A 27818-nucleotide genomic window follows, 5' to 3' on the forward strand; every position below is an offset into this window, starting at 1 on the left:
CGCGCAGACTCAGGGAGTACTCAGTGGATATAATTGGGGGATGGGTGGCATGAGGGATAGATGGATTGTCGGGGGGGATTTTAATTCGAAAAATGAGGTCTGGGGTGGTAGTGTTACGGACAATAGGGGTACGGAGCTGCTAGAATGGGCGGTGAGGGGGGAGTTTCTTTGTGGAAACTCCAGAAACTTGCTGGCTACGTTCAGTAGCACGCGTGGAGAGAGTTGGGTTGATACGGTGTTGGTACGGGGTGTAAATATTGGCAACTGGGCGGTGCTGGAGACTGAGACGTTGAGCGACCACCGTGCACTCGTATACGAGGTGGACTTGGGGGTACAGCGTAGATGCAGAGTGAGGAAGATTCGGGATATCAAGGAGGCTGATTGGGAAATAATGCGTAGGGCTCTTGGGAATCTAAGATTGGACGCCAGCATGCTGACGAATAGAGAAGGTGTGGAGGCCATGGCGGAAAGGATCAGCAACTTCTGTATGAAGATTGTTAAGAGATACATTAGGACGAAAACACTTGTTGTCAGCAACGGTAACGAGTGGTGGGACCTGGAGGCTCAGGAGGCAAGGAGGAGAGTAGAGAGGTGTAGAAGAGTATGGCAGGCGAGTAGAAGAAATGGGGTAGACGAGGCACGATTCCTTGAACGCTATAGGCTGGAGAGGAGAACGTATAGGAGGATGCTCGAGAAGAAAAAAGTAGGATGGCAGCTGGATGAATTAGAGATGCTTGGAGAGACAGAACCATGGCACAAGGTCTGGGAAGCCATTAGGCGAGTAAATGGAACAACGGGCCGTGGAACGAAGAGGGTGGAAGACGCCAACGACGCTGCGTGGCATAGTTCCATGCTACGTCAACATCACCCGAGCATTTCAGAAAACATGGCAGCAGAAATGATGATCTGTGCGGAGAGTGGCCTCAGATACCGTTCAAGTACCTCGGTGGCCTTTAGTGTTGGAGAGATCGATGCGATCGAGGTAGTGAAGAGTCTTAAATCGGGTAAAGCGGCGGGTGAGGATAGGGTGCCGAATGAGCTGGTAAGGGTACTATGGGAAGAGAGACAGACAGAGTTGCTGAACCTTTGGAATGCCTGTTTGGAGAGGGGGGTATTTCCAAAGATATGGAAAAGGGGTAGCGTCGTCTGGGTTCCTAAGGGTAGCGGGGGGGTCAGACCCATAGTTCTGATGGGCGCATTGGGCATGGTCCTAGATAAGCTGTTAGCTGGGAGATTCCAAGCACACTGGGAGAAGAAGGAGCTGCACTCGAAGTTACAATTTGGTTTCAGGAGGACGAAAGGCACGGTGGACGCTCTGGAGGCACTAGTGGAAAGGGTGGAGCATAATAGGGCCAGGGGGTGGCACTCATTGGTGGTAGCCCTCGACCTAAAAAATGCCTTCAATGCCATGTGGGGTCCAGTTGTTATAAAGGAATTAATGAGGGGTGGAATGGGTATGGAAGAGTTAAGGTTGGCTTGGGAATTCCTACAGAACAGGGTGGTGAGGCGTGGGGAGGTAGAGATGGAGGTTCAGAGGGGTTGCCCCCAGGGGTCCAGTCTCGGCCCAGTACTATGGAACATTGGGATGTTCGGATGGTTTAGGAAGATGGACGGCATACATTACGAAGAGCGAGTGTCTAGGGCGGGGGACTTGCCGGAGCTGGGGGGGGGTCGAGCGGTCCACGCGCAAGCGTATGCCGATGACCAGGTCCTGGTCTTGGCTGGGTCCTCAGGGGGGGGGGCGCAGAGCGCGTACCACTTGAAAACACGTACCAATAGAGGTGAATAGGTCCGCGCGTGCCGCGCGTTCGCAGCGCATCACGTCAATGTCTACGTACCATAATGGTAGGTACACATTGGCGCGCTGCGCTTATTGTTTTAACGAACATCCCGCGATCCATAGAAATCCCGCGAACATTCGTCTAGTCGTTAATCATGTCTTTCTCGTCCGAGAAGAACTACGCGATTTTAATCATGAGTAGTACGACTCTTTAAACACTCCATTTATAAACAATATTCAAAGAAAAACACAAAAAAGGGAATTTATTCAAAGAAAATACACATAGTCACTGATAAAGGCGCGCGGAATGCGCGCGGTGTCTTCACCGGCCGTCCCAATTGAACAACGAACAAACAAAGCGGAGCGTCGAGAAATCGACTGGAGAGGGATCGCCGCTAGATGTTTGCGCGCGGAGCGCGCGCAACTTGAAAACACGTACTAATAGAGGCGAATCAGTACGAGCGTGCCGCGCGTTCGCGGCGCAGCGCGTCAATGTATACGTACCATAACGGACAAACGAAGCACTTTTGTATGGAGGTAAACGGTGTCCAATGAACTGATTTTGATTCCAAGAATACGCAGTATAACTAGATTACACTTATGTAGTGTGTAAATAAAAACATTCAAATATAAATAAATTAGCTATATTACTTCTAAAATTTTAATTTGTCATTTTCGTATTTGTGTATAAATTATAAAATAAAATTACTAGATATTATAAATCTTGATCTTTTCAATTACAAAAATATGAAAAATTCGGTGGTAAATTTAAATATACGTCCTGGATATTTATCTAATGTTGAGGTAAATTTACGAACATTTTTCAATTTTGCTTGGGTAGGAGATCGACGATGCTCCAGCCAAAACTAATTTTCTTTCAAGAGCCATATGTTAGGTGTACGATCATATTTAGAAGCTCGGAGAGGTATTTTAATCTTTTTTTCGCGTCAATTTTGACAGTTCTGTTAGATTAGCTAGGGGACATTTTTAATATTGTACCCAAAGGAATAAGAATTTCTGAATAATGAGTTAACTTTATTGTAAGAGATAGTAGAAATAAAGGTTATACAGTATGTCCCCGGTTTATCTAGTAAAGAATGAAATTGAAATGATATTACTTTTGATTTTTAGGTTGAAATTTTAGGGAAAAATTTTAGATTTTTTTTTCTAAAAATTCAACCATATTTTCAAGTTTTTCTTAATTTTGTCCAAAACGGTATGGAAATTTCGAAAAGTATAAACTGGATTAACCATCCAGGCATTTGTTTATGAAAAAATCATTTTTCTCAAAATGTCAATAATAAAAATTTCAATAACGGAATTATAGCCATAATAGTCAATTATGGCAAAGTCTAATAATTTAATGTCCAATAAAATAATATTTTGAAAGTTAATAAATTTCGAATATTTTCTTTCATTCACATTCATTTATAATAATAAAAAAATTGTGTGTGCACTATATATGCGCATGTTTGAAGTAACACTTCGTCTTACTTCCGTCTGTCTGTCTGTGTCTCCGCCTGACGACTCCATTCGAGTACCTCTATTTACGTGCCGAGTTTGGTTCCAATCGACCCATAATTAAGAAAAATCCTGATGATTTCGTCCATTTAACAGTATCGGTTCGAAACGTCGAGGGCGTCATCCTGTAGCCTGTCCCCATTTATGTCGAAGTCGACCAACATTTTTCTTTAATATCAAATCGTTACTTTCACCTTGATGAAGATGTAAACGAAACGTCGTATCCAACTTTGCAGGGTGAGACCGTTGCACCGTCGCTCATATAGCCTACCCACCAAATTTGGTCGCAACGTAACGATTTCAACTTTTGATTATTTGGTTTTCTTACGTCTACTAATACATTAATAAAAAAAGTAATGCCGGGACCCCATTAGCCAACAAGCCATGCCACGCGACGCCATAAGACGCTATCACACGTGTGATGGGCGATTCGTCTGTCCCAGATCTCACCGACACGTGTGTTACGGCGTGTTGCTCCCCGCTTGCCTCTCTAGTCCCGCAGCTATCAACATTTGTAGTTGATATAGGGATGTCCCAAAAATAAAATAAGTCGATATTTTGAATCGATTCAACATCGGATATAACAAGATAGATCCAGAAAAAATCGGCAACAAAATATTGATATTCGATTCTGAATATATTGGTGTTCTGGTATTATGATTATAATCTAATATCGATACATCTTGTATTTTCGTAGCCCTACTGATAACTTCTTTAACTCTAATAAAAATTTCAGGCGTGGTAACATGTGTTACAAAATGTACACCCATTCCCACGTCGCAACACGTGGGACAGCGTGGCATCGCGTGGCGTGGCGTCGCGCGCCGTGTGTTGGCTAATGGGGTCCCGGCTTAATAGGTACATTTTTGAAAACTGAAAATATTAGAAAAATAACATTCGTTTTCTATGTCTCCATCACTAATCTCTATCATTACTATTTCCTTATTCTGAGCATTTCTAAGTCGTCCAATACAGGGTGGTCCTGTATTGGAACTGTATTCCGGAAACTTCGACAGTATATTTGGGAGATAAAAATAATAAAAAAAGTTTGTATTAATCTATCTCCTAAAATGTTGAATTTCGGAGATACAGGGTGTTGAAGTTTCATTTTTATTTCGATTTTTTCCAAATAATTTCTGAAGTAACGTCAATTTGGATGAAAATTGGTGTCTGTGAGTTTTTCGACATGGGAAATTCGATTTTGATGTTAAAATTACTCTTACTTTAAGAGGGCGCCACCTACATATTTTTCAACTGGTTTCAAAAGTAACAACTTTTCGTCCGTACCTGTACCTGTACAACTGAATAAAAAATATGCATTTACGACGTTTTATACACAAAAAAGTCTCTTTGTAAAAATCGCTACGAATAATAGTTATCGAGATATTTGGAATCGAAATTATCAATACCTGTCATCATTCACATAAATTAAACATGTTGACTAAATAGTTATTAGACTAAAATCATAAATTTGAAATGTTTTGGTGCCAAAAGGTTAATAGAATTTTTTCGAAGAAAAATTCATGATTAATTTAAAAAAATTAAAAAGTTGCCAAATTTTTTTATTTCAGTCACATAACTATCTACCCAACATGTTCATTTTTTGTCAATAATGATATGTATTGACTATTACCATTCTAAAAATCTTGAGAACAGTGGTTCGTAGCAATTTTTACCAAGAGAAATTATTTACGTAGAAAATCACGGAAATGTATTTTTTTCACAAAGTAGTTTTATACAGGTACAGACGAACAGTAATTACGCTTTAAAACGATTAGTGTAGCGTGGCGCCCCCGACAAATAGGAGTCATATTGATATCAAAATCAAATTTTTCATGTCAAAGAACTCCCAAATACCAATTTTCATCCAAATATTGATGTTACTTCAAAAATGATTTGGAAAAAATCTAAATAAAAATAAATATCCTACACCCTGTATCTCCGAAACTAAGCATTTTAGGACATACATTTATACGAACCTTTTAATATTACGAACCTTTTTTAATATGCACAATATTATACAGGGTGTCCCAGAAATAAGTGCAAGTATTTTAAGGGGTGATAGATCTCGATAAAAGAAACATGTTTTCTCTTTATCGTTTTTCAAATAAGTCCAAAATAACGGAGTTATTTTACTTTAAAAATTTCCAAAAAAAAAATATTTTTGCTAAAATTTTGAGAACCACTGGATCTTTTCTGGATTTTCTTTCTTGTAAATTTAATCTATTACCTATGTTGCCATATTATCGAGAAATTATGTTTTTTAACTAAACATTAAAAAAATTTCCAAAAAAAATCGAATTTTCAATTTTTTTTCGTGAAAAAAAAACATGGGCGTGTTTCTGGGGTTGAACTATACTACCAGTTAAAATACTTGCACTTTTTTCTGGGACACCCTGTATAGTCGGCATAATATGCTGCGGAAGTTTTTGGAATACATTTCGGACCACCCTGTATATCATTCTGTATATGCCGTTTCTAATACACTACATGCTACCAGAAATTAAGGGACAGCTAAATATCGATTTTCTAGAGAGAACAGATTAGGGAATCGTACCAATGCAATGGCAGCATCGATGACAGTTTAATTCCGGGAGTTTTGGAATTTTCCGATGCATTTTTCTCGATAGAGATCGTCGATAGGAAAAAGCTTGATTTATTATAGGGAGGTGAGACGTATGGTCTCGATATCGCCGTACGAGTTTGATATATTCACTTTTTGAATTTACGGCAAAAAGATTTACAATGGAGCGTATTTAAAATGGAGTTTTTGGTCTTTAAAACAGCTTTAAGCTATAAATTTCAAAAATGAGTTTGGCATTTTTGTAGTAAAATATAGTTCATTCTCACTACTACTAGTAATAATTTTGTTTATATTTAACCAGGTTCGTATAAAAAAGTTCGTATTAAGTAAAAATTGTTGCTCCTATCGTCTACGGGGTGAGGTGGAGTGGGAGAATAAGATTTTTTTAGTACTCTCCCTAATCATTCTAGATTTGTTTGAGTTATTTTGTCTAAAGGCATTTTCTTTAATATGGACCAAATTTGATGATTCGCAGAAATATTACATTGACCTGTAGTTATAATCGATGTTGGTATAATTGTCAGTTTCTTTTGATACGCTGCACTGGCTTGTTAGAAGAGCAAAGAAAATTTTTATATATTTTCAGTTGACTTTGTATACCAGAAGTTAGAAAATTTATTCTATAAATTAACATTATTATATTTTACGCGCATTTTGAAATATTTGGGTTTATGAGCGTTTCAAGGCAAGAATCTTATATAATTTATTATACATATCCTCCTCCTAGGTGGCTTCTCTGTTGAGGTTGGCGATTAATATGACATATGACTCTCTGTCTAGAGCTTGGTGAATAAGGGTGTTTCCGTCGGTGTGGGTCCAATCTCTTATGTTACGTAGCCATGATTTATTTTTCTTCTCTATCCTACATTTTCCATCGATTTTTCCTTCTATTATGAGCTGTATTTTTTCATATTCTGAGTGCCATTATATGTCCAAGGTGGAAGTGTTTTTGATTTTAATTGTGCCTATTAGGTATGCACGAGTTTTCATTCTGTTTAAAACTTCACAGTTTGTTGTTCTGGAGGTCCAACTTATCCTCAGCATCCGACGATACATCCACATTCCAAACGCATTAAGGCGTTTGATGTCTTTTTGTTTTAGCGTCCATGTTTCGCATCCATATTGAATTAGGGAACATATATAACATTTTAATGTTCTTAGCCTCGTTGATATAGCTATTCTCGGATGGCATAAAAACTTCCGCATGTTGAGAAAACCAGCCCTAGCTATTTCAATCCTTCTTCTGATTTCCGTAGAGTGGTCCAGCTGGCTGTTTAATTCCCTGCTCAAGTAAATATATCTCTGCGTGGTTTCAAAATGCATGCCGTTTACCATTATGTCGGTGTTTTCATTGTCTTGCGGATGTCTGCCGAAAATCATAGTTTTTGTTTTTGTTTGCTTTTTGTTTGTGTCGGTGTTAATCTCTAGACTCATCCTAATACTTTCTTCTGTAAGTTTGTCCATTAGGGTTTGCAGCTGGTCTTCGGATTCTGCTAATACTACGATGTCGTCTGCGTATCTTATATTGTTTATAATTTTTCCATTTATTTTAGCCCCTTCTGGACAATTTTGAAGATATTTTCTAATTATATATTTGGCATAAACCTTAAACAATAATGGTGACAATATGCATCCCTGTCTAACACCTCTTCTAGATACATATACTACAAGATTTTTTTTTTCCTTTTTATGTTTTGGCTGCCCTGAAAAAAATGTTTCTACTATCGATAGTTGCGCCTTGGTGGTACGAAAATACTACCATTGCACGCAGGCCACTATCTTGCCGTGCGGGACTTATATATTACCGATACATTACAAGTCGGATTTAGATATTCTGTGCTATGTTTGTCATTTTGTAGAATCAACCCAAACTCACCTGATGATTGAGTAGGGCTCCGAAACCGGTAACGAGAGCAGGTTGTTCCCCATTCTGACGAACACAGTGTCGAATTAAATTTCTATATTAGCAGTTCAAGGCAAGAATCTTATATAATTTATATTTAATATTTTATTTGCGTGCAAATTAGTTATAATCATCTAAAATAAATATTAGCATATTCGTAATCGAATTTAAAGTTAAAATTTGTGTAGCAGTATTCTTATCATTGAGTAGGTATACCGTGTGTAAAAATTTAGACGATCAAATGTATTTTTCCAAGGCTCCTTGATTAAAAAATAGAGTTTTTAACACAGCCATGGCACTCTAGATTGAAAATTAAAATTATTTTTTTAATTGAAACTGTCGAAAATTGACTAAACTATGTCATTCTATTTAGAATCATTTTCTATCGAATAAAATTAACTGACCGAAACCAATTGAATAAGTCAATTAATCCTACTTTTTATAGTTAACTCATTGTTGGTATTTGGTCTAATTTTAATAATACGATTCAAATAGAATCATAACTTAACCTTTAATAGTTTTCCAACTTTTCGATCACATTTTGATCTGAACATTGAACGAAAATTAACTTAAAATTTTGATGTACTTTTAAGTTTTATATATTTTGTTCTAGTGGACCGATTTTCCTGATTTTTAAGCAATTTGTAGCTCAATTATTTGACTTTTTAGAATTGCTTTCTAAATTAAAAATACGAAGGAAAACAAAATGTTGATATTTTGATGAAAGTTTGAAATACCCTGTAGGATATGTCAACACAGCAAGGAATTCTATCGTCTAGGTACGTCTTTTATCGATAGTTTACTTGTTTATTCATCTAAATAGCTTTATTTTTGTTGGATATATTCAGTTTTAAATAAGACAGTAACAATTTACAGCAATTTTAGCATTGATTTTGGGTCCTCATTAACACACTTATAAAATAGTTTATTGTTTTTGTAATATCACTGCCATTTAAAAGTTTTATTATTATTATTTATTGACGTTTATTCTAGTTTATTGACGTTTACTCTAGATGGTTTTAAGTTTTGATATTATATCGGCTATTGTTGCTTTAATTATTGATCATGGTAGAGATCAACTTTTGCACTTAAAACCATATCTGCCAGAGTTGGCTAGAGTAACTGCCCAACAGACAATAATATTATGATTTTTCAAAGACAGTTACATTAGGACCAAAAGCAAAGTCATGATTTTAATGTAACAAATACGAAAAAATATTAGCGTCTTCTTCAAAAGCGAATATCTCAAAAATATATAAAGCTATTTAGATGAATCAAAAAACAAACTATAGAGAAAATATACATCTTAACGATAAAATGATTTTTAAATTCCTTGCTTTGTTGATGTACTCCGCAGGGTGTTTAAAACTTTCACCAAAATATCAACATTCTGTTTTCCCTCGTATAATTGACAGATGGCAACTCTAGTTTTTAATTTAAAAAGAGATACTAAGAAGTCAAATAATTTAGTTACAAATTTCTCAAAAAGTCATCAAAATCGGTCAACACAATATATACCTAAAACTTTAAAATACATGAAAATTTTAAGGTGTCGATTTTCGTACTGTCATTATACATTATAACACATTAATCCTAATTATACATTTAACCACATTAATCCTAATTTATCATATTACCCTAACATAACAAATGTAGTTTATTTATCTGAAAAAAATAAAAAAAGAGTTATAGAGGTGAGCCACTTTTGAGAAACACCCTCTATGATACATTATTCAAATAACAGTCTTTTGTGTATATTTAGTATACTCGTACAATCTTATTTAAATCATTTTTTTCGCATTCGTTCTTTATACACACATGGCCAAAATTATTTTATTTTGGACCTAACATAATTATTTTTATATTTTTGTACATATTGGCTTACTACACGACTAACTAATATAAAATAAAAATCTAAGTGCAACTAGGCTGTTATTATAATTTTATTTCATAATGAGTGAAACTCAACAAAAACAAATTTCATTTTAAACAGAAAATATTGAAAACAATTTTAATTATTTCTCACAACTAATTTTCTGTATTGCCTCCTCGAGCCTCAATGCAAGCTGTGAGACGACGTGGCATGCTGTCAATTGAGTTGTCCAGAAGATGTTGAGGAATGGCTTCCCATGTTTCGCGCGCAGCAATTTTCAGTTCATTTAAGGTACGGGGGAGATCATTCCTTTTGGCAATATGGCGTTTTAGCATCTCCCAAGCATGCTCAATCACATTCATATCTGGAGACATTCGGTGGCCACCACAGTTTTCTTATACCCTCTTCCTCACAAAATTCGCGAACCGCTAAAGTGCGATGAGGAGAAGCATTATCGTCCATGTAAACAAATTCATTCCCCACTGCCCCTCGAAATGGACGCACAATAGGCTCTAAAACGTCTCTAAGCTATGAGGCACCTGTCATTGTGCAATTAATAAAAACAAGAAGAGTTTCATCTCCGTGTATCATACCTGCCCATGCCATAATTCTTCCCCCTGCAAACAGGACACAGGGTTGAGCTGCACTCAAGCGTGCTCTTCTTCCAGATGCTCTCCAGACCAAAGTTGGTCGCGAGCTTGACACTAGGCCTATTCTTGTTTCATCACTAAACATGACGAAATTCCAATTAGGTCCATTTGCTCTCATCTCCTCAGCCCATTGTAGTCGCGTAATTTTGTGTTCTAAATTAAGCTTCGGAACACGTCGAGGCCTCCTTAAATGTAATCCTCTGTCATTGAGTCTTCTTGCTATGATCTTTCTTGAAACATTTACTCCTTCAAGGCGAGCTAACTTATTTTTAATAGCAGTACTAGAAAGCAGGGAATTCCGTCGTGCAATTAGGGATATTTGACGGTCTTGCACAGCAGAGGTAACTCTTTTTCTGTCTCTTCCAGGCCGGTCTGTTACCTCGTTTGTCTCCCTGATTTTTTTTAATATTCGAGAAACATCGCTTTGGTTAACTTCTACAATTTCAGCTATTGCAACTTGCCGCTAGCCCTGTTGAGACAGTGTTACTATTCTGACTCTATTAAACTGTGAAATGATGTTTCTAGGCATTTTAAGGCCAAACAGTGGGCAAATTTCTTCTGAAACCCAAGAGACCACAAATCGCAATATGCAAGAATTTGTAATAATATTGGGTCTGAACGATAAACATTGTTTACCATATCCATTTTTACAAAAAAAATGTTTCTTACAGATTATCAAAGCCATGTATAAAAAAATATTCTTTAAATTCCTTTCCGTATATTTCTAAATGATATATGCCATAATTTTGGCCATGTGTGTATATAATTTGTTGAATAGAATTAGCAATAAATCTAATATAATTTTTCTAAAGGCACCACTAAAGAAAAAAATAAACAGAAAACATTTATCAACTCTTTCACGAGTTTTCCGTTTATATCTAATAACCATCTAGCTTATCAGTCCCTTCCTGTTTTTTTAGTAAGCAAGGAACAGCCGTTCAAAGACAAATGTTTCCTGTACCGGTTCTGGCAGGACGAGGAGGGATCGACGGTGCTGCCGCCGCCGGAAGACGTGGCAACGGCGGAAGACCAGCTGCTCGACAATCTCGGCACGTTGATTAATAGGGGACCTGATGCGCACTTGCGAATGATACTTAGGAAACAGTAAGTAGAAGTTAATTGTCTCATTGTCTGGCTCTTGATTTTTATATATAGTGTTGAACTAGTTAAATGAGTATTATAAGTATTTCTCTTATTAATAATTACTTTTAATTTAGAATATGTTCCAGATCATGGCCCGTATTCTGTAACTTTGACATAAAAACGTTACGCTTTCAAAGCGGTGAGCGCAAGTATTCGATCAGCGAAACGCAAGACAGTCGATTTTGGTATTCTCGTTGCCATGCGAATCGTGTTCTGGATACGCGTTGAGCACATATTGGCAACATCATAATTTCTAATGCAGTTAATAGTCAAAAATTGATAACTGACGGATGTAACAATGAAAAATGTCAATGTTACGTGCATTTCATAACCTATTGTTGAGTTATGTCAAGCTATTTTTCTATGGATATGTCATTATTCTTATTATACGAGGGAAGTATTGAAGACGCTTCTCAGCATTTTAGAGATTTTGAACAATATTTATAGCTGCCAAGTCGTAAATTATCAATTACTTATTGAGGAATTTATAGAAGAAGTAGTAATTTTCACTAAAGAGCACAAAATCACATTTTTTTCGATTTTCGCTGACAGTTCGACAAGCAAAACGATCCTTTAAGGCAACCGTTTTCGAAGCGCTCAGCGCAATCAGTAAAAACAAAAAAAATCGTTAATTAAGTGCGCGCTCAGCGAAAATTAACGTCATATACGCTGAGCGTCTAAAAGCGCTGAGCGTCTAAAAGCGCTGAGCGTCTAAAAGCGCTGAGCGTTTTCAAAGTTACAGAATACGGACCCAGATATCTTTACTTAATATCTATTTAGTGAATATTAGTAAGTTTTTAAAAATCCAGCAGTGCATCTATTGTCTACCAGTTCTTTTCTTACAGTATCATGTTGGTATAAAAAGTAGGCGACCTCTCATTCATCTTTGATGTTAGTCATCAGATTCTGACAAGTAGGTACACGAGAGCTAGGTCCTTTTTTGTGAACTGCAAACATCGGAAAACCCATTTCAACTGCAAAATCTGTCAAAAAATTATTTGTTTAGAACATTTTGCCATCGTTTGTCATATTTGTGCTAAGAACATTTAGTGTGTTATAAGTGCTATAAGGTGTACACAATGTTTTTGGTAAATAAATAACTTTTTGTTCGTGTATGTCTTTAATTTGGTAAACCATAAAATTAAGGTTACACTATAATAAATAGATTAAAAATGACTTATTTTAACTAACCCTTAAACGAATTTTGCATAAAACATTTGTTTTATATTATTGTGCTGTTTTATTTATTGGGTCTAAGAGACCCACCCCGTTCGGTCAAGGTAGATAATCCTACCCGTGCAATGTAGGGCTATGTATAGCAAACTTAATCTGGGAAAGGCTGTCACAAATGTGCCATTTTTCAATCTTACCCTATACAGGGTGAGTCTTAAATAAGTGCAAATATTTTCAGGGGTAGTATATTTCAACCCCAGGAACACGTCTATGAGTTTTTTTCGCAAAAAAAGATCTTGAAAATCATGCATTTTCTTTTAAATTTCCCTGTATAATTTTCGAAAACTTTTTAGAACTGCCTGTTCACCGCAAATTTTCCCACTATATAATTTCTTGATCTCTGATATTACCATAGTTACAGCTTTACTCTATGGTTACTAAAAGCGAGAGTAAAAGGGATGCAAATACAGAAAAAATCCGGCGCCTCTCAAAATTTAAAAAAAATCCCTTTTTTTTAATTTTCAAACTTAAATAACTCGGTTAGTTTGGACTAATCTGAAAAATGGTAAAGAGGAAATATGTTTCCTTTAACGAAATCTACCAGCCCTGAAAATATTTGCACTTATTTAAGACTCACCCTGTATATCAGAAACATAGAATGCTATGAAAATTTTTGTTTGACATTATTAAGCATATGTGACAACCTCGCCGTGCAACTAAATGGTTATCGTTGAGCCACGACTATCGAATGCTTTTAATAAATGAAATTTAGTATTCGTTTGATTTTTGTGTACGTCAGTGCATTATTAGTTCTTCCAAATTTTTTTAACTTCACCTTATAAATACTGTGCTATTTTTGCGTTTATTAAAATATTTAAAATACTAAAGTAGTAGTTTTTTTTAATTGACGATTGTGTGCGTGTGCAGGTGTCAAAATTTTTCCGAAAATTTGTGTGATTTTCCTTAGCCCGATCTTTCAATTATTTTATTTTATATGGTATATATGGTCTATTTTTTAATGGGAAATTTTGAGAAGTAGCAATTTTTAAGAGAGATGAGATGAACTTAGAATTAATTTTAAAAATACATATTTGTATTTTAGATGTTTTAATAATATGAATTAGTTGAACTTAATAATCATATTTAAGTAATGTGGTTAAGTAAATGGGGGGTTATCGAACTCAAACTATGGGGTGTGAAAATTAAATTGAAAGTTTTACACGTGCCAATTTAAAAAAAAAATTAACGATGTTTGTATTTTGTTTATGCTAATTCTCTTACATGTAGTTTTTTGCGAAGAAATATTTCATTTATTTTTTAAAGTAAATGCCAGTAAAAATAAATATTATTTTTAAATAGTAATATAAAGTACCTAATATAAATAATTTTGATTTCAAATTTTTATTTATATTTTCCTTCCATTACACTGCATGCTTAGAAAATTAATAAATGTTTATATTTCATGATTTTAAAGTTTGTTGTTAATATAACAAATTAGTTTTGTAATTATTCTTATTTAATAAACCAACGTTGCCAAAAAATTTAAAGACTATTATTTTTAAATAGGATCTAATATAAATAATTTTGACATCTAATTTGTTGTTTATATTTTGCTACTACGTAAAAAAATGTTTATATTAAATTATTTTAAATTTTGTTGTTAATAGGTATAACAAATTATTACTGTTAACAAATTATTACTATTATTTTTATTAAACCAGTCTTTGCTTAAAAACATTAAAAATCATTTTCCTACATCCAAAATAACAAGTATTAACAGTGTAACAACAGAATATTAATAAAAAAAATGCAAAATATATAGACATATTATCCCTAACTAACTAAAGCCAAACAATAATATTCTTTGCTAATATCAACTAATACCAATATATGTCAACAGCGCCCTTCATAATGCATTTTCTGTGTAAATACTAGCACCTCAATAAAAAAAATAATGTGTCCTTATCTTTATATGACTCCGCAAAAAATCAAAGATGCCGGCTTCTTTCATAGCATTGCCACCGACCGCTGTCGGGTTTCTCGGAAAGAAACCTACGTCGCCGGGCGACAACTAAAATCCAGTTAATATTTTATTATAATCGATCCTGACGAATAAATGAATTTCATAAATGAATGAATTTTATAAACGAATGGTTTTTGCTGCCGAATTACTAGAATACAATATTTCAAGGCAGATGACGCATCTATTCGATAATTTTTATTCGAATAGTTTTCAGCGAATGTTGTTTTTACTAGCTATCGAATTATTTGAATGAATTGCAACTATCGAATGTTTCGATAGTATTCGTTCGATAGTTCCCACTACTAGATGTAACTACAAAAAAAATCGATAGGTCAATTTTTTTTAAATAAATCAATTAAAAAAATTGGATTGATTTGTTTTCATGCAATTTCTACTTCAAAATGTTAAATCCTGTTGAAAATGATTCCACAAAAGAAAAGGGCATGTTTGATTCATTTTGCTAAAATGTATTATTTGATGATTTGAAAACGTGTGTAATTATAAAAAGTGTAATTAGTAACATGAAAAAATTTACCACGTTGTTGTGTAAACAAAAGAGAATTAATTAGCTGATGATTTCGAAAATAAAAAAAAATCTTTTTTGACTTCTTTTTAATTAAAAATGTTTTTGAGGTGAAAAAATGAATTATTCGGCATTAAAGAGACTTTAGTCATATATAGATACAAAAAATGCTGTTAATCCTCAGTATTGGAAATCTCATTATCTTCATATAAGATTAACGAAGAAATTCAACAATTTTATTCATCACTAGTTTCATCCAGAAATATTCAAAATATTATTATGAGAATGATTATTCCAATCCAGAAAGATTTCTTATAGACAATATTAATTTTAATCCGCATCGATTAGTTTATTGGTATAGAACATCTAGCTCAAGAAATATGTTCTTCTGTAAACTTAATACGAAAAATCTGGTCTAGTATAGTTGTAACATCTTGTTAAAGTTAGAAATTTAAGAGTCTGTTACGCTGTACGGTTTGGATCGCTCTCAGGGGTCGGATAAAGCGGGTGTGCGGCCGAAGAAATATATATTATATTTCAGAAAGCTTAGCACGATAAACTAAATAATAAACCACTAAAATTCCAAACACACGTACTTTGATTAAGGCTTATAGAGCTCTAGCATTTGCCATAAAATAGCTAGCAATTTGTTACAATACCATATAAAGTATACACTCACCTGCAAAAAAAACGGGCCACTAAAAACTAGTCCCAATTTCAAAGCTGGATTTCTCGCGAACGACGTTATCTCTGTTTGTATTGGAGATACGCTACTTTAAAACAAACGCCTTGAAAAAAAACTTTAAAAACAAATCAAACCTCAAAAGTTTAACCTGTAAACTAACTAAAACATGAAAATTAAAAAAAAAGGTAAGGAAATTTGTGGCTGCAACGACCTCCCGTAATCCTGCTGTTAAAACAAAACAATTGATTTTTATATTTAAAAACCAGCTGTTATGATTTAACAGCAGGATTACGGGACGTCGCACAGTGCTTCGAACATATGGCTCTAGAGGACAAAAATCCAAAACTTCTCTTTTATTGGAAGCAATTTATTCAAACTAGGTTTATTTGACACATATGATGAGTACTCTCATTGTACAAAATGATGATGTTCTTAGTCCCAGGTTTATGAAAAAAAAATCTTATAAATAATAAAAATATTGGAGCTGTGTTCCATCTAAGCAAATAATAATTTATAGTATGAAAACGGTGTAAGTATTAAATAAATTCCTGTGATAAAAAAGAATTGAAATAACATTAGAACATGATTCCTACAATATAAGCCTAATATAAGATAAAAATGTTTTTCTTTAATGAAAAAGAAACATTAATGTTATATTTAATTAAAAAAAAAAACTTAAGATACTATAAATTTACTTTAGGACAACAAAATGCATAGATCGTAACTACTCTGATTCAGGAGAATCACTGCTGACAGAATCTTCCAAATTTATAGTATCCAAATCACAGGTAGATGAAGTATCCTCACATATAAGATATTTCTGTACATCATTTTCTAATATGTTACTTTTTCGCGTTGTTACTGTTCATTTTGTCGGTATGAGGGGTTCGGATGTTAATAGTTACCTCTTTAATAGACCATATCCATATATTATTTTTTCCTTTTCTTGGGTATGAGATTTTATAATAAATTGAAAGATGGACACTTTTTTTATGCGACGTTTCGCTCCAACATAGTGGACTTTTTCAGGCACAAGTGGTGTCTCATTTGACTGGAAGGTTCATCAATATCTAATAAGAACATATTTTTTGAAATACAAATAATTTTGAGTTCTTGTCCTTATGATCAAGCCAAGTATTAGCCAGATCGGCATTGCTTATCAATTTTACTCCATCTGAAAAGTATTATAAAATAAACTTCGTCGCAAGCAGACGCAGGTGAACTATACAAAAATTAAAAGTGTATGAATATGGCAACAAAAATATTCAATAAATACGATATGTTGTGATATGTTTTTTTAAATGCCTTTTTGAAGTTTGAAAACGTAAAGTTTTTATACCCATTTAAGAATCATCTTAAAAAATAAATAAAAACTAAACAATCACGAACTTGTTTAGAAATAAATTTAAAGTACATACCTTGTTTAACAATATCCATAGTGGCTTTCAATTAAGTACGTACCGTTTAACTCCATGATATACAGAACTACTATGAATGTTATTCTTTTCACTGATGGGATAATGATCGCAAAATTTATTTTTAGTGAAAATATTTGCTAACAAAAATGCTGTTTATGAAAAATAATATACAGGATGCTTGAACATTGCTATAAGTATAAAATTATATATTCAGATATTAGTAAATTTTAACTTATTTTTCGATTTTTGTCCATGGGACGAAGCACTGTGGCGTCGTTGCAGCCACCCTAAATAGTTATTAGACTGAAATCATAAATTTGAAATGTTTTGTGCCAAAAGTTCAACAGAAACTGTTTTATCATCATTTTTTCTCAGAAAAGTTTGTGATTAATTTAAAAAAAAATTCTCAAATCTATTATTTCTCTGAAACTCAACGAGTTTATTTTTTGTCAATAATGAAATGTATTGACTATTTTCATTCTAAATATCTTGAGAACGGTTGCTCGTAGCGATTTTTACTAAGAGACATTTTTTACGTAAAAATCATGGAAATGTATATTTTTCCACTCCATAGATTTATACAGGTACGGACGAAAAATTATTACTTTTCAGAACAGTTAAAACACATGTAGGTGGCGCCCTCTACAAATAGGAGTCATATTCACATCAAAATCAAATTTCTCATGTCAAAAAACTCCCAGACACTAATTTTCATCCAAATATTGACGTTACTTCATAAATTATTTGGAAAAAATCGAAATAAAACTGAAATTTCTACACCCTGTATCTTCAAAACTTTTTTTACTTATTTTTATCGGTAGAATATGTTGCCGAAGTTACCGGAATACAGTTCAGACCACCCTGTATATGTCATCATCAAAATCATACAAAATTATCATCATATATCAAAAGTCGAAATATGATATGTTATCCTCTTCAGAGTATCATTTTCTATCGAATGAAATGAAAACATACCGAGGGTGCCATTTAAAAATCAAAATTTGTCATTGTCATTTCCGGTGAAACAGGAAGTTTCTCCGTCAATAAATCCTAAAGAATCTCATATACTAACATACCACTCTCTTTTCTTTTTATCTAAAAAAATAGAAAAGTTATAAAGGGGTGAGCCACTTTTGAGACACACCCGGTATAAGATTGCCATAATATTCGGATAAATTCTTGATAACCTTTTGGCGAGGTTTCAAAAAGTGTTTCGCCTGCGGCCTTTCCTTAACCCCTCGTCATCTATTTTCTATTTTGAAAGTTGGCAAACCTACAGTAAGGTTGCTGTGCCAAACGTGAAAACTAACTAAAACATGAAAATTAAAAAAAAGGTAAAGAAATTTTAAGGGACTAATATCTAGTGTCCACTCGCCTGGTGAAATTTCCCGTTTCCGTATACCTATTCCAGGCATCCTGGACTGTTGTTCGAAATATACCCAGGGTATCGGAGACATAACATTGACTTCGGCCATCCTCAATTAAAGCCACAATACGAGCAGCATCCGTTACAGATGGATGATTTTTTAATTTGACAACCGTTTTTGTCATATTACAAATACTCATAAATCCGTTTTCGCCTATGTCGCCTTGATTATTTACACATAAAACTTTCTGCCTGCGAAGCATTTTTCCGAGACGTTCGTTTTAAAACAGCATATCTCCAGTACAAAAAGAGATAATGTGGTGATTAAAAAAACAAAATGCTCACAAAAGATGAAGCTACAATGTGATTTAATTTAGCAATAGCTACTACCGCTGCTGCACCCTACAGGGTGTTACAAATTTCGGGCAAAAAACTTCGTCTTATTGTTGTGCCCTGTATATGCTCAAAATAAATTCGGAATAAAAATTTCTGACGTAGCATCCGTTAAAAAGGAATTAATTTACAATTTAAAAAATATCATCAAAATCTAATGAGTGGTTTGCGAGAAATCCAACATTGAAATGGGGTCTAGTTTTTAGTGGCCGATCTTTTTTGCCGGTGAGTTTATATCACTGTAATACCAAAACTTCAATTTATTTCCCTATAACCTTGTAACGGAATTTTAAATTATGTCTTTATTTTCAAGAAAATTTAGTCCAAACACATAAGGTATATTTTGTTGATGTTTGGCCATCAAAATCTTAAAAATGAAGAAGTTATCTAAAAATGTGCCACGATACGGATATAGTATAATTCTTTATCTTTAATTTCCTTTTTCATTTGTGGTAAAAATACCTAGCCAGTTTTACATAAAACATTAAATGCCGAACGCTTATTTTGCTCCTTTTTCGGACTAGTGAAATGGACTCTTAAAATTTATTTCCTTAGAACACATTCATGAAAAACAATTTTCAAGATCTAATAGAAATGCTAAATATAATTTATGAATGGAAAGCATTGATGGTAAATATACTTGCTTACTATTGTCAACAAATATGGTCAATATTGCGCTTCAAGATTCGGCAATAGCATATCCGATGTACAGGGTGGCATTCCAGGGTGGTATGTATATTGGTAATCCCAAATTGGTCTGTTTTAACAGGGAAAACCTATTTCCGGACTAGATAGAGCAAAACCGACATAGATGTCATGGGCTCGATTTCTGAGACACGTTTGATAGCGTAAACCGACTGTTGATATTTTCACTTCCATTAGAGATACGGGGTCATTTTGAATTTTTTACCATTTTGAAAATTGCCCATAACTTTATAAATGAATAATAAAAGTCTGTAAAAACGTTCTTAAGACGCTTTTTTAACCACAATCCAGTGACGTAGTCAGTTTTTTCTATGCTTGCTCTTTTTGTCAGAAATAATAAAAAAAATAATTTTTTAAATGGAAATCATAGTTGGCTGTGAACTTAAAAAAATGTTGACGTTTAACCCTTTCCAACGATATAAAGTTATGTGTATTTATTCCTAAGAATGAGAGAAGTATAAGGTTTTTTATCTTTGTATCGAAGCGGGCCTTGATTTTGTGTTGACCTAGTTGCCTAATTATTTTTTTATCACAATTTAATATTCCATATCATTATTTATATATAATAATGCATAATTAAAGACTTTTGAGGTAAATCAACATTCTATATTAGTATTACCATTTACAATTAAAAAGCCAGGGTTACAACTGCACTATTAAATGGAGAATTTAGAGAAAATTGGAATGGAACAAGGGATGCCATATCTTGGCCTGTAAGGTTCTGTGATGTAACCCCTTTCGACCTTTTTATTGAGGAAATTAAAATACCTTAGATATATGTAAGGCAAGAACCATTGGGACGAGAGAAGAATTACAGAAGGCTACTAGGAAAGCTTTTGGTCTTATTACACCAGATCACCTAATAAATTGTTGTAACTCTGTGCGCAAAAGATGTTTATTATGTGTTCAACAAAGAGGTGCTCAATTTGAACATCTTTGATGACTTTTTTTAGAAAACTATATTCGTCACTCAAAAAATACGTTTTTTTAGTTTTGTCGGTTTATTGTATCGAGTTCAATTGTAATTACCAATACTAATATAGAATGTTAATTTACCTTTTCAAAAGTCTTTATGCAGATAAATAATAATATAGAATATTAAATTGTGATAAAAATAATTAGTCAAATAGGTCTACACAAAATCAAGGCCCGCTTGGATATAAAGATAAAAAACCTATATTATATATCTCTCTCATTCTTAGAAATAGATACCCTTAACTTTATAACGTTGGAAAGGGTTAAATTCCAAATGGTAAAAAAATCAAAAAGACCACGTATCTCGGTTGGCAGTGAAAATATCAACAGGCGGTTTACGCCATTATACGTTTCTCAGAAATCGACATCTATGTCGGTTTTGCTATATCTAGTGAGGAAATAGGTTTTCTCTGTTAAAACAGACCAATTTCGACCACCCTGTACTTATAAAAAAGCTAAATACACAAATAACAAGTATATGCTAGGTGCTGGTTGCTTATGCTTTCTGCAGGGCAGATGATTGCAAGAAGAATAAGAGTTTGATTAGATTATTTGCGATATTTATAGACTGATTCGTTTTTCTAACCCTTAGCCGTTTAATATACATATATTAAGATATTTAACACCAACATCATATCTTAAAATCATCCATTCCTCTTTAGTCATACAGATCATCGAAAATAAAATACCTATATTGGTCCTCTATTTCTGTTTGTCAAACTGCAGATTGACTCAAACATTTTTCCACTGACGATTTTTGCTGCCTACCAAAATATTGTTCATTCCATTCAATTTTACACTAAATTACATCTGACCTTCCTATTTAATCCCCTTTAATTATCCTACCGTGTAATAGGCACATAATTACAGAGGGTATTACTCTGAATACTAATTAACATAAATAAAGCTTTAATTAAAAGCTTTCCTTCTTCCTAATTAATCTCGCGATTTAAAAAAATAAAATCTTCGCTGTTCATTATACAATTTTATATTAAAATTTTCTGATTCTTTCACCGGGGTTTAATTACGGAGAAAAAAGGAATTTGCTCTTTATTTGTATTCTCATCTTAAAGACCGTATCTCACTTTAAAACTTTATTAAAGGAGGACTTCGCACTAGGATTCTTTAATATCTGACGATCTATAATTGTTTTAGCGCTTCTCTCTAAGATTGTCGGCTATTTCAATTTTCCATGGTGGAATGTTTAATATGCATTAGTCTTTGGAATTAATCCCAGTCGAGTTAGGTGCAATAAATCTTTAGTTTTGGAGCTTTAATAACTTTCTGTTTAGTTGAAGAATTTATTGTTTGAATTTAGGGAGTCCTAGATCACGTCATTTGAATTTTAACAAAATCCTTATTTTTTGATAATAAAATAATTGAAGATTTAGATTGTATGGGAGGGTGGGGAGCACAGCACCCTACCTTACTGTAGGGTTGCCAACTTTCAAAAGAATAAATATAGGACGAGGAGTTAAGAAAAGACCACAGGCGAAACATTTTTTGTAACTTCGCCCAAAGGTTATCAATAATTTTCCTGAATACTGTGTAAACCTTATACCGGAGTCCCAAAAGTCGCTCAACTCCTATAATTTTTCTGTTTTTTTAGATAAAAAAACGAGATTTAGTATGTGAGTATATGATATAAATTAGGATTGATAACTTTTGACATTTTTGCATATGGTTTGAAATTGTAGCATGCGGCTCATAACGACAATTTGACTCGAAATACCATGTGTGTGTTATTAAAAAATTATACGTACAAAAAATGCTTTTTCCAAATATTCTAATCAGACACCCTTGTTCTATTTGAAAACATTGATATATTATTAAAAAACGATTTGGCATCGTTTAACAGGCCAGGACAAGACACGAAAAACATTAGATGATCAAATATAATTTTCCAAGGCTCCTTGATTAAAAGTTAGTGTTTTTAACACAGACACGGCACTCCAGATTAAAATTTAAAAAACGATTTTTTTTGTAAGCGAAAATGTCAAAAGTTGGCATATGATATGTGATTCTATTCAGAGTGTCATTTTCTATCGAATAAAGTAAAAAATATACCTAGGGTGCCATTTAAAAATCAAAAGTTGTAGTCATTTCCGGTGAAACAGGAAGTGACCAAAAACAACTGAATACGTCAATCAATCCTAATTTATGTCATATACTAACATACCAAATCTGTTTTTTTTTCTTAAAAAAATAAAAAGTTATAGAAGTCAGCCACTTTAGAAACGTATCCTGTATAGTTGATGGTCGTTTATTTTGGATGGATATCTTTTTTAAAAATTTGTATTCAAAACTTGTTAAAATAGAAAAAACGATTTTCTACTAAACGATTTCAAATCATAAGGTAACAGTAATCAATAAAGCCAAATATGAATCACTTCCACGAAACTTGTACAGGGTATCCCACTAAGAATAGCTCTCGGCTGCATCTCGGAAAGTATTAGCCGTAGGGGCTGCGGAAAAAAAATATTTATAACTAAAGAGGCTATGAGAAATTGCTGGAAATTATTTTCAAGTTTTTAGAACAACCGCTATAGCGGGCGCAACTGCAACAGAAAATAAGAAAATGGAGTTTTTACACAATTTTGCCTAGATAAGTTCTGGTGTACTATAAGTGTTAGCTTCATAATCTTCAGTAAATTTTGAATATATTTTGTTAGAGCCATTTTCCCCTATCTATCAAAATAAAGTGGTGGGGAAGGTTAAATCTGTTTTTATTTAAATATTAATAACTCTGGACTGGATGATCGAAATCCAACAAGCGAGGGCTCGTTTTAAAGAGCGTTTCTTACTCTATATTTTACTGTATAAACAATAACAATAAGCTTTTGAACGTAGACGCTAGGGGGCGTTGTCTTACAATTTAAAAAATATTGCGCGTTTTTCAAAAAAAAAATAAATACAATAGTATATGTAATTTTAGTTGATAGTAAAGAGTAGTAAAAGCTTAAAAAGTCAGCGAAAACCGCATCTTGATATCTTCTTTCAAACCGAAGATATTAGCAAAATTATAATAAATACCAAAAAGATGTTATTAACAGTGAACAAGAAACGATGATTCAGTGAAGTCATGGTAGGCTTTGGAAAAAAGTTGCTTTTGACGTAATAGTATAAACCTCAAATTGTTATTAGATCAACATTTTGATAGTCTTAGCAGCGTTTTTTTTTATCTTTTGATTGCTTTTTCGAAATGCCTTTATTTTTGGAAGTAGTTGAAGTTGTTGGCATTTTGAAAAAGCAATCAAAAGATAAAAAAACGCTGCTAAGACTATCAAATTGTTGATTTAATAACAATTTGAGGTTTATACTATTACGCCAAAAGCAACTTTTTTCCAAAGCCTACCATGACTTCACTGAATTATCGTTTCTTGTTCACTGTTATTAATATCTAAACCAACTGTTTCTATCTTATTTTTTGTTAGAATGGGCATAATCAAGAGGGCTACTGATACCGTGCTGTAAAAATAAGGTAATTAAGGGCTTATTTTTTGGTATTTAATATAATTTTACTAATATTTTTTTACCAATATCTTCAGTTTGAAAGAAGATATCAAGATGCGGTTTTCGCTGACTTTTTAAGCTTTTACTACTCTTTAATATCAATTAATATTACATATACTATTGTATTTTTTTTTTTTTGAAAAACGCGCAATGTTTTTTAAATTGTAAGACAACGCCCCCTAGCGTCTACGTTCAAAAGCTTATTATTATTGTTTATATGGTAAAATATAGAGTAAGAAACGCTCTTTTAAACGAGCCCTCGCTTGTTGGATTTCGATCATCCAGTCCAGAGTTATTAATATTTAAACAAAAACAGATTTAACCTTCCCCCACCACGTTATTTTGGTAGATAGGGAAAATGGCTCTAACAAAATATAATCAAAATTTACTGAAGATTATGAAGCTATTACTTATAGTACACCTTATCTAGGCAAAATTGTGAAAAACTCCATTTTCTCATTTTTTGTTGCAATTGCGCCCCCTAGCGGTCGTTCAACAAACTTGAAAATAATTTCCAGCAATTTCTCATAGCCTCTTTAGTTACAAATATTTTTTTCTGCAGCCCCTAGGGCAATACTTTCCGAGATACAGCCGAGAGCTATTCTTAGTGGGACACCCTGTACATAAATATTTCTCTTCTGTATAAACGAGGGGAAATTGCAAAAACAGTATTGCTAAATTAACAATTTTATAAGAATTTTGGCGATAGACGAACATATTTATAGATTTAGTTTAGGGTATAAAAGAGAGGATTTTTTCAATCCGCGTGAGAAAAAAGGACTGTCCTCTAGAATAGAGGATGGTTGGCAACCTATAAGCATATAGGTCTATGGTGTCCTCTATTCTTGAGTAATAATTCATGATTCAGCTTCAGGGCTTTGACAAAAGCCAGCATCTGAGACAGTGGTTAGGTTTCCATCTCCGAAATCAGTCGTACTACAGTTTATGGCACGAATTGTTGTCGTCACAACGCACTCAGTGATGAGGTCCTAGTGTTTCCGTATTTTCCCACCAGAATCTGCCTTTGCCATTGTTTGTTAGCTTCAATCTACTGATATGATCATTGAAGAAACATGGTTAAAAGCCCTTGAAAATCCCATGATTCTTCTTGCTGAAATCAAAGGAACTCTTATAATTTTCTCGGTCGTAAGTCCTGAGTAGTTTTTTCGAATATCCTAGACCTGCAGAGGATTTCCATTCTTTTTTCAATTAAGTTGATTTCCACTTGGAAAGCAGAACGGTTGTGGTCCAGTTTTCGGAATGTTCATTCGTTATCTAGCTAGATCGTTTGATTTTTCATTACCTTCAATCTCTTGGCGGGCAGGTACCCAGAGTAGGAGGACTTTGTTTTCTTTACATAATTTGTTCAACTATCGTGTAAGATGGCTGTTTTTTGTTTCCGATAGTCCCTTTCTAAGATAAGTTATACGAATCTTTCTTTTAAATAAAATAAACCTTTGTCTTGTATAACAAAAATATTTTTTGGCGTAACATTATTATTGTTATACTATAATTATAACACTGTCTTAAGATAAATTAAATGATGATTCCAGTAAGCAACACGCCTGCTAAATTAGTGAAACAGATTGCTTATTTCTTCTTCTCTTAATTTGCAGGAGTCACGAAAGGACTGCGGACGATCTGGAAACCATTTACGAAGAGCTACTACACATAAGGGCGCTGTCTCATCTGTCAAATTCGGTGAAAAGAGAAATAGCCAGCGTCATCGTTTTCGAGGCCCACCCCAAAGCCGGAACAGTGTGTAAGAACGAGTTTATTTTTTGCTTGTTCGAAAATATTTTGGTTCGTGTGATTATCCATCAAATTTGCAGGAAAAGCACGAACGAAAATATATTATATTTATTTTCTTATAGCGAGAGTTGGGGGTTAAAAATAATTTATTACTCTAGTAGTTTGGTAGAAGTTTGGTTATTAATAAATTCAGATGGACATATTAATAATTACTAGTATCAATCAGTATTCAATATGAAAAATTGCTATACTTATGTTCTGAAGAATTGTTTGATCAAAATTAGTACAATATTTTGCTCGGTAATGTGGCAACCACATGCTTGCGAGTCAAAAGTTATGTTTTACAGAAAATATCGTCATACAACATAGCACTTAAATATATTAAATGTTTTAATATTTTTTTAGATTTAGATTGTCCCTGAGTAAGCGGTTATATATTTGTATATTAGGGTGTCCGTTATTTCCTAAGTTCATTATTTTTTTGCTGCTGCCCTTTGAAATTTTAGTTTTTGTTCTAAAAAAATATCCAACGTAAATAGGCCCTTAACCCTGCGGACGGGGCGCCCTTGTGTAGCTCATGAGCCGGGGCGCCGGGTCTCTGAGACCCATCGTCAAATATCGCGTTTTTTGGAAAAAAAATTAAAACACTATATTTTAATTGAAAAAATATACCTAAGTTTATTCAAATATTATAATAGGAACATGATTTAAATATACATAGACAAATTTTATCTTGTTCTAAAATTTGTTGTCAAAAAATATACCATTTTCTAAAAACTAGGAAACAACTGGTAAATAGGTAAACAAAATAAGATTTTCTAGTGAATCATTATAAAAATATTATAGAACAATAGTTTTTATTGATTTATGGCAATTTCTGATCACTCAGCCACCAAGCTTCCATGTGAGAGAGACAAACAAATTTTTTACATTTTTTGCAAAAATATTTGGTTTTTGAATCCTTTTTGCAAAAAAGCATCTTCTTCTGGTACCTGGTTGGATTTCTTCATTTTTCATATTTTCTTGTGTTCCAGCGACTTCTTGTCTTCTTTCTTTCACCGACCTTGGCACATTTGTTTCATAGTGCGGGCGTTCCTCTTCTCTCTCTCGCATAATTTTTCGCTAATCCAGAAATATAGTGATTTGTGTTCTCCCCTATAATGTTGAGCATTTCAGTAGTAAAAAATAACGACCAACATTCATCGGGTGTTTTGGCGTTTTTCCCACAGTTTCTGACGCCTGGTAATCGCACAATAATATTTTCCCTTCTCGTTCTTACTGTTTTGTTTGGGCAATGTTTATGCCACCGCGTTGTGCCATCTTTTCCAATGAAAGTTGGAATTCTTGCTAATTTTGCAAGGGGTACATCGTCGTCACTGCTATCAGAACACTCTTGTTCGGATTCGCTATCAGTGCTTCGAGTTTCAACATGATTTTCCTGAAACACCAACTCCTCTTCTTCATCATACGGCTCTTCCTCTGATGCAACTTCCTCCCATAAACGACAAAGTTTTTCTTGCTCTTCTTCATAATAATTAGACATTGCTGCTAAATAAAACAAATCCTATTTATAAAATTTATACAATATAAGTGACATTTACCCTAACTTACCAAAGAAAAATATATCCAGCCAGTTGTAGAAAAAATACACTGAGCCGGGGCGCCGGGTCTCACAGACCAAAATAAAAATAATTCAGAAACTAAAATACTTGGTCATCCACGAATTACTGTGCACGTACTGAGTCTAAGGATAAACAGGTAGATAGATCGCCAGGCAATTACGACGATTTTCCGAAAATTGCGGATAGGTTTTCGGAGCGCCGGGTCTCAGAGACTAG

The 27818-nt window shown here is 33.7% G+C and overlaps 2 protein-coding genes across 5 annotated transcripts in view; one reads left to right on the top strand and one right to left on the bottom strand.

Annotated features, from left to right (window-relative positions):
- The window catches only part of LOC115890798 (rap guanine nucleotide exchange factor 4), a 691873-nt gene that overhangs the window by 456999 nt on the left and 207056 nt on the right, over window positions 1-27818 (top strand). For all 4 annotated transcript variants that reach the window (XM_030911141.1, XM_030911143.1, XM_030911142.1 and 1 more), the window contains 2 exons: window positions 11232-11415; window positions 25845-25990. In XM_030911141.1, coding sequence (XP_030767001.1) covers window positions 11232-11415; window positions 25845-25990 — 330 coding nt within the window. The remainder of the gene's footprint in view (window positions 1-11231; window positions 11416-25844; window positions 25991-27818) is intronic.
- On the bottom strand, window positions 26909-27685 carry LOC115890802. Its single transcript, XM_030911148.1, has 2 exons — window positions 27592-27685; window positions 26909-27528 (listed from the first exon to the last, which is right to left on the bottom strand). Exon 2 carries the CDS (start codon window positions 27521-27523, stop codon window positions 27059-27061), a length of 465 nt encoding a protein of 154 aa, XP_030767008.1. The 5' UTR covers window positions 27524-27528; window positions 27592-27685; the 3' UTR covers window positions 26909-27058.

This window comes from Sitophilus oryzae, unplaced genomic scaffold (genome assembly GCF_002938485.1).
Source record: "Sitophilus oryzae breed Bouriz unplaced genomic scaffold, Soryzae_2.0 scaffold_926_pilon_pilon, whole genome shotgun sequence".
NCBI lineage: Eukaryota > Metazoa > Arthropoda > Insecta > Coleoptera > Curculionidae > Sitophilus > Sitophilus oryzae.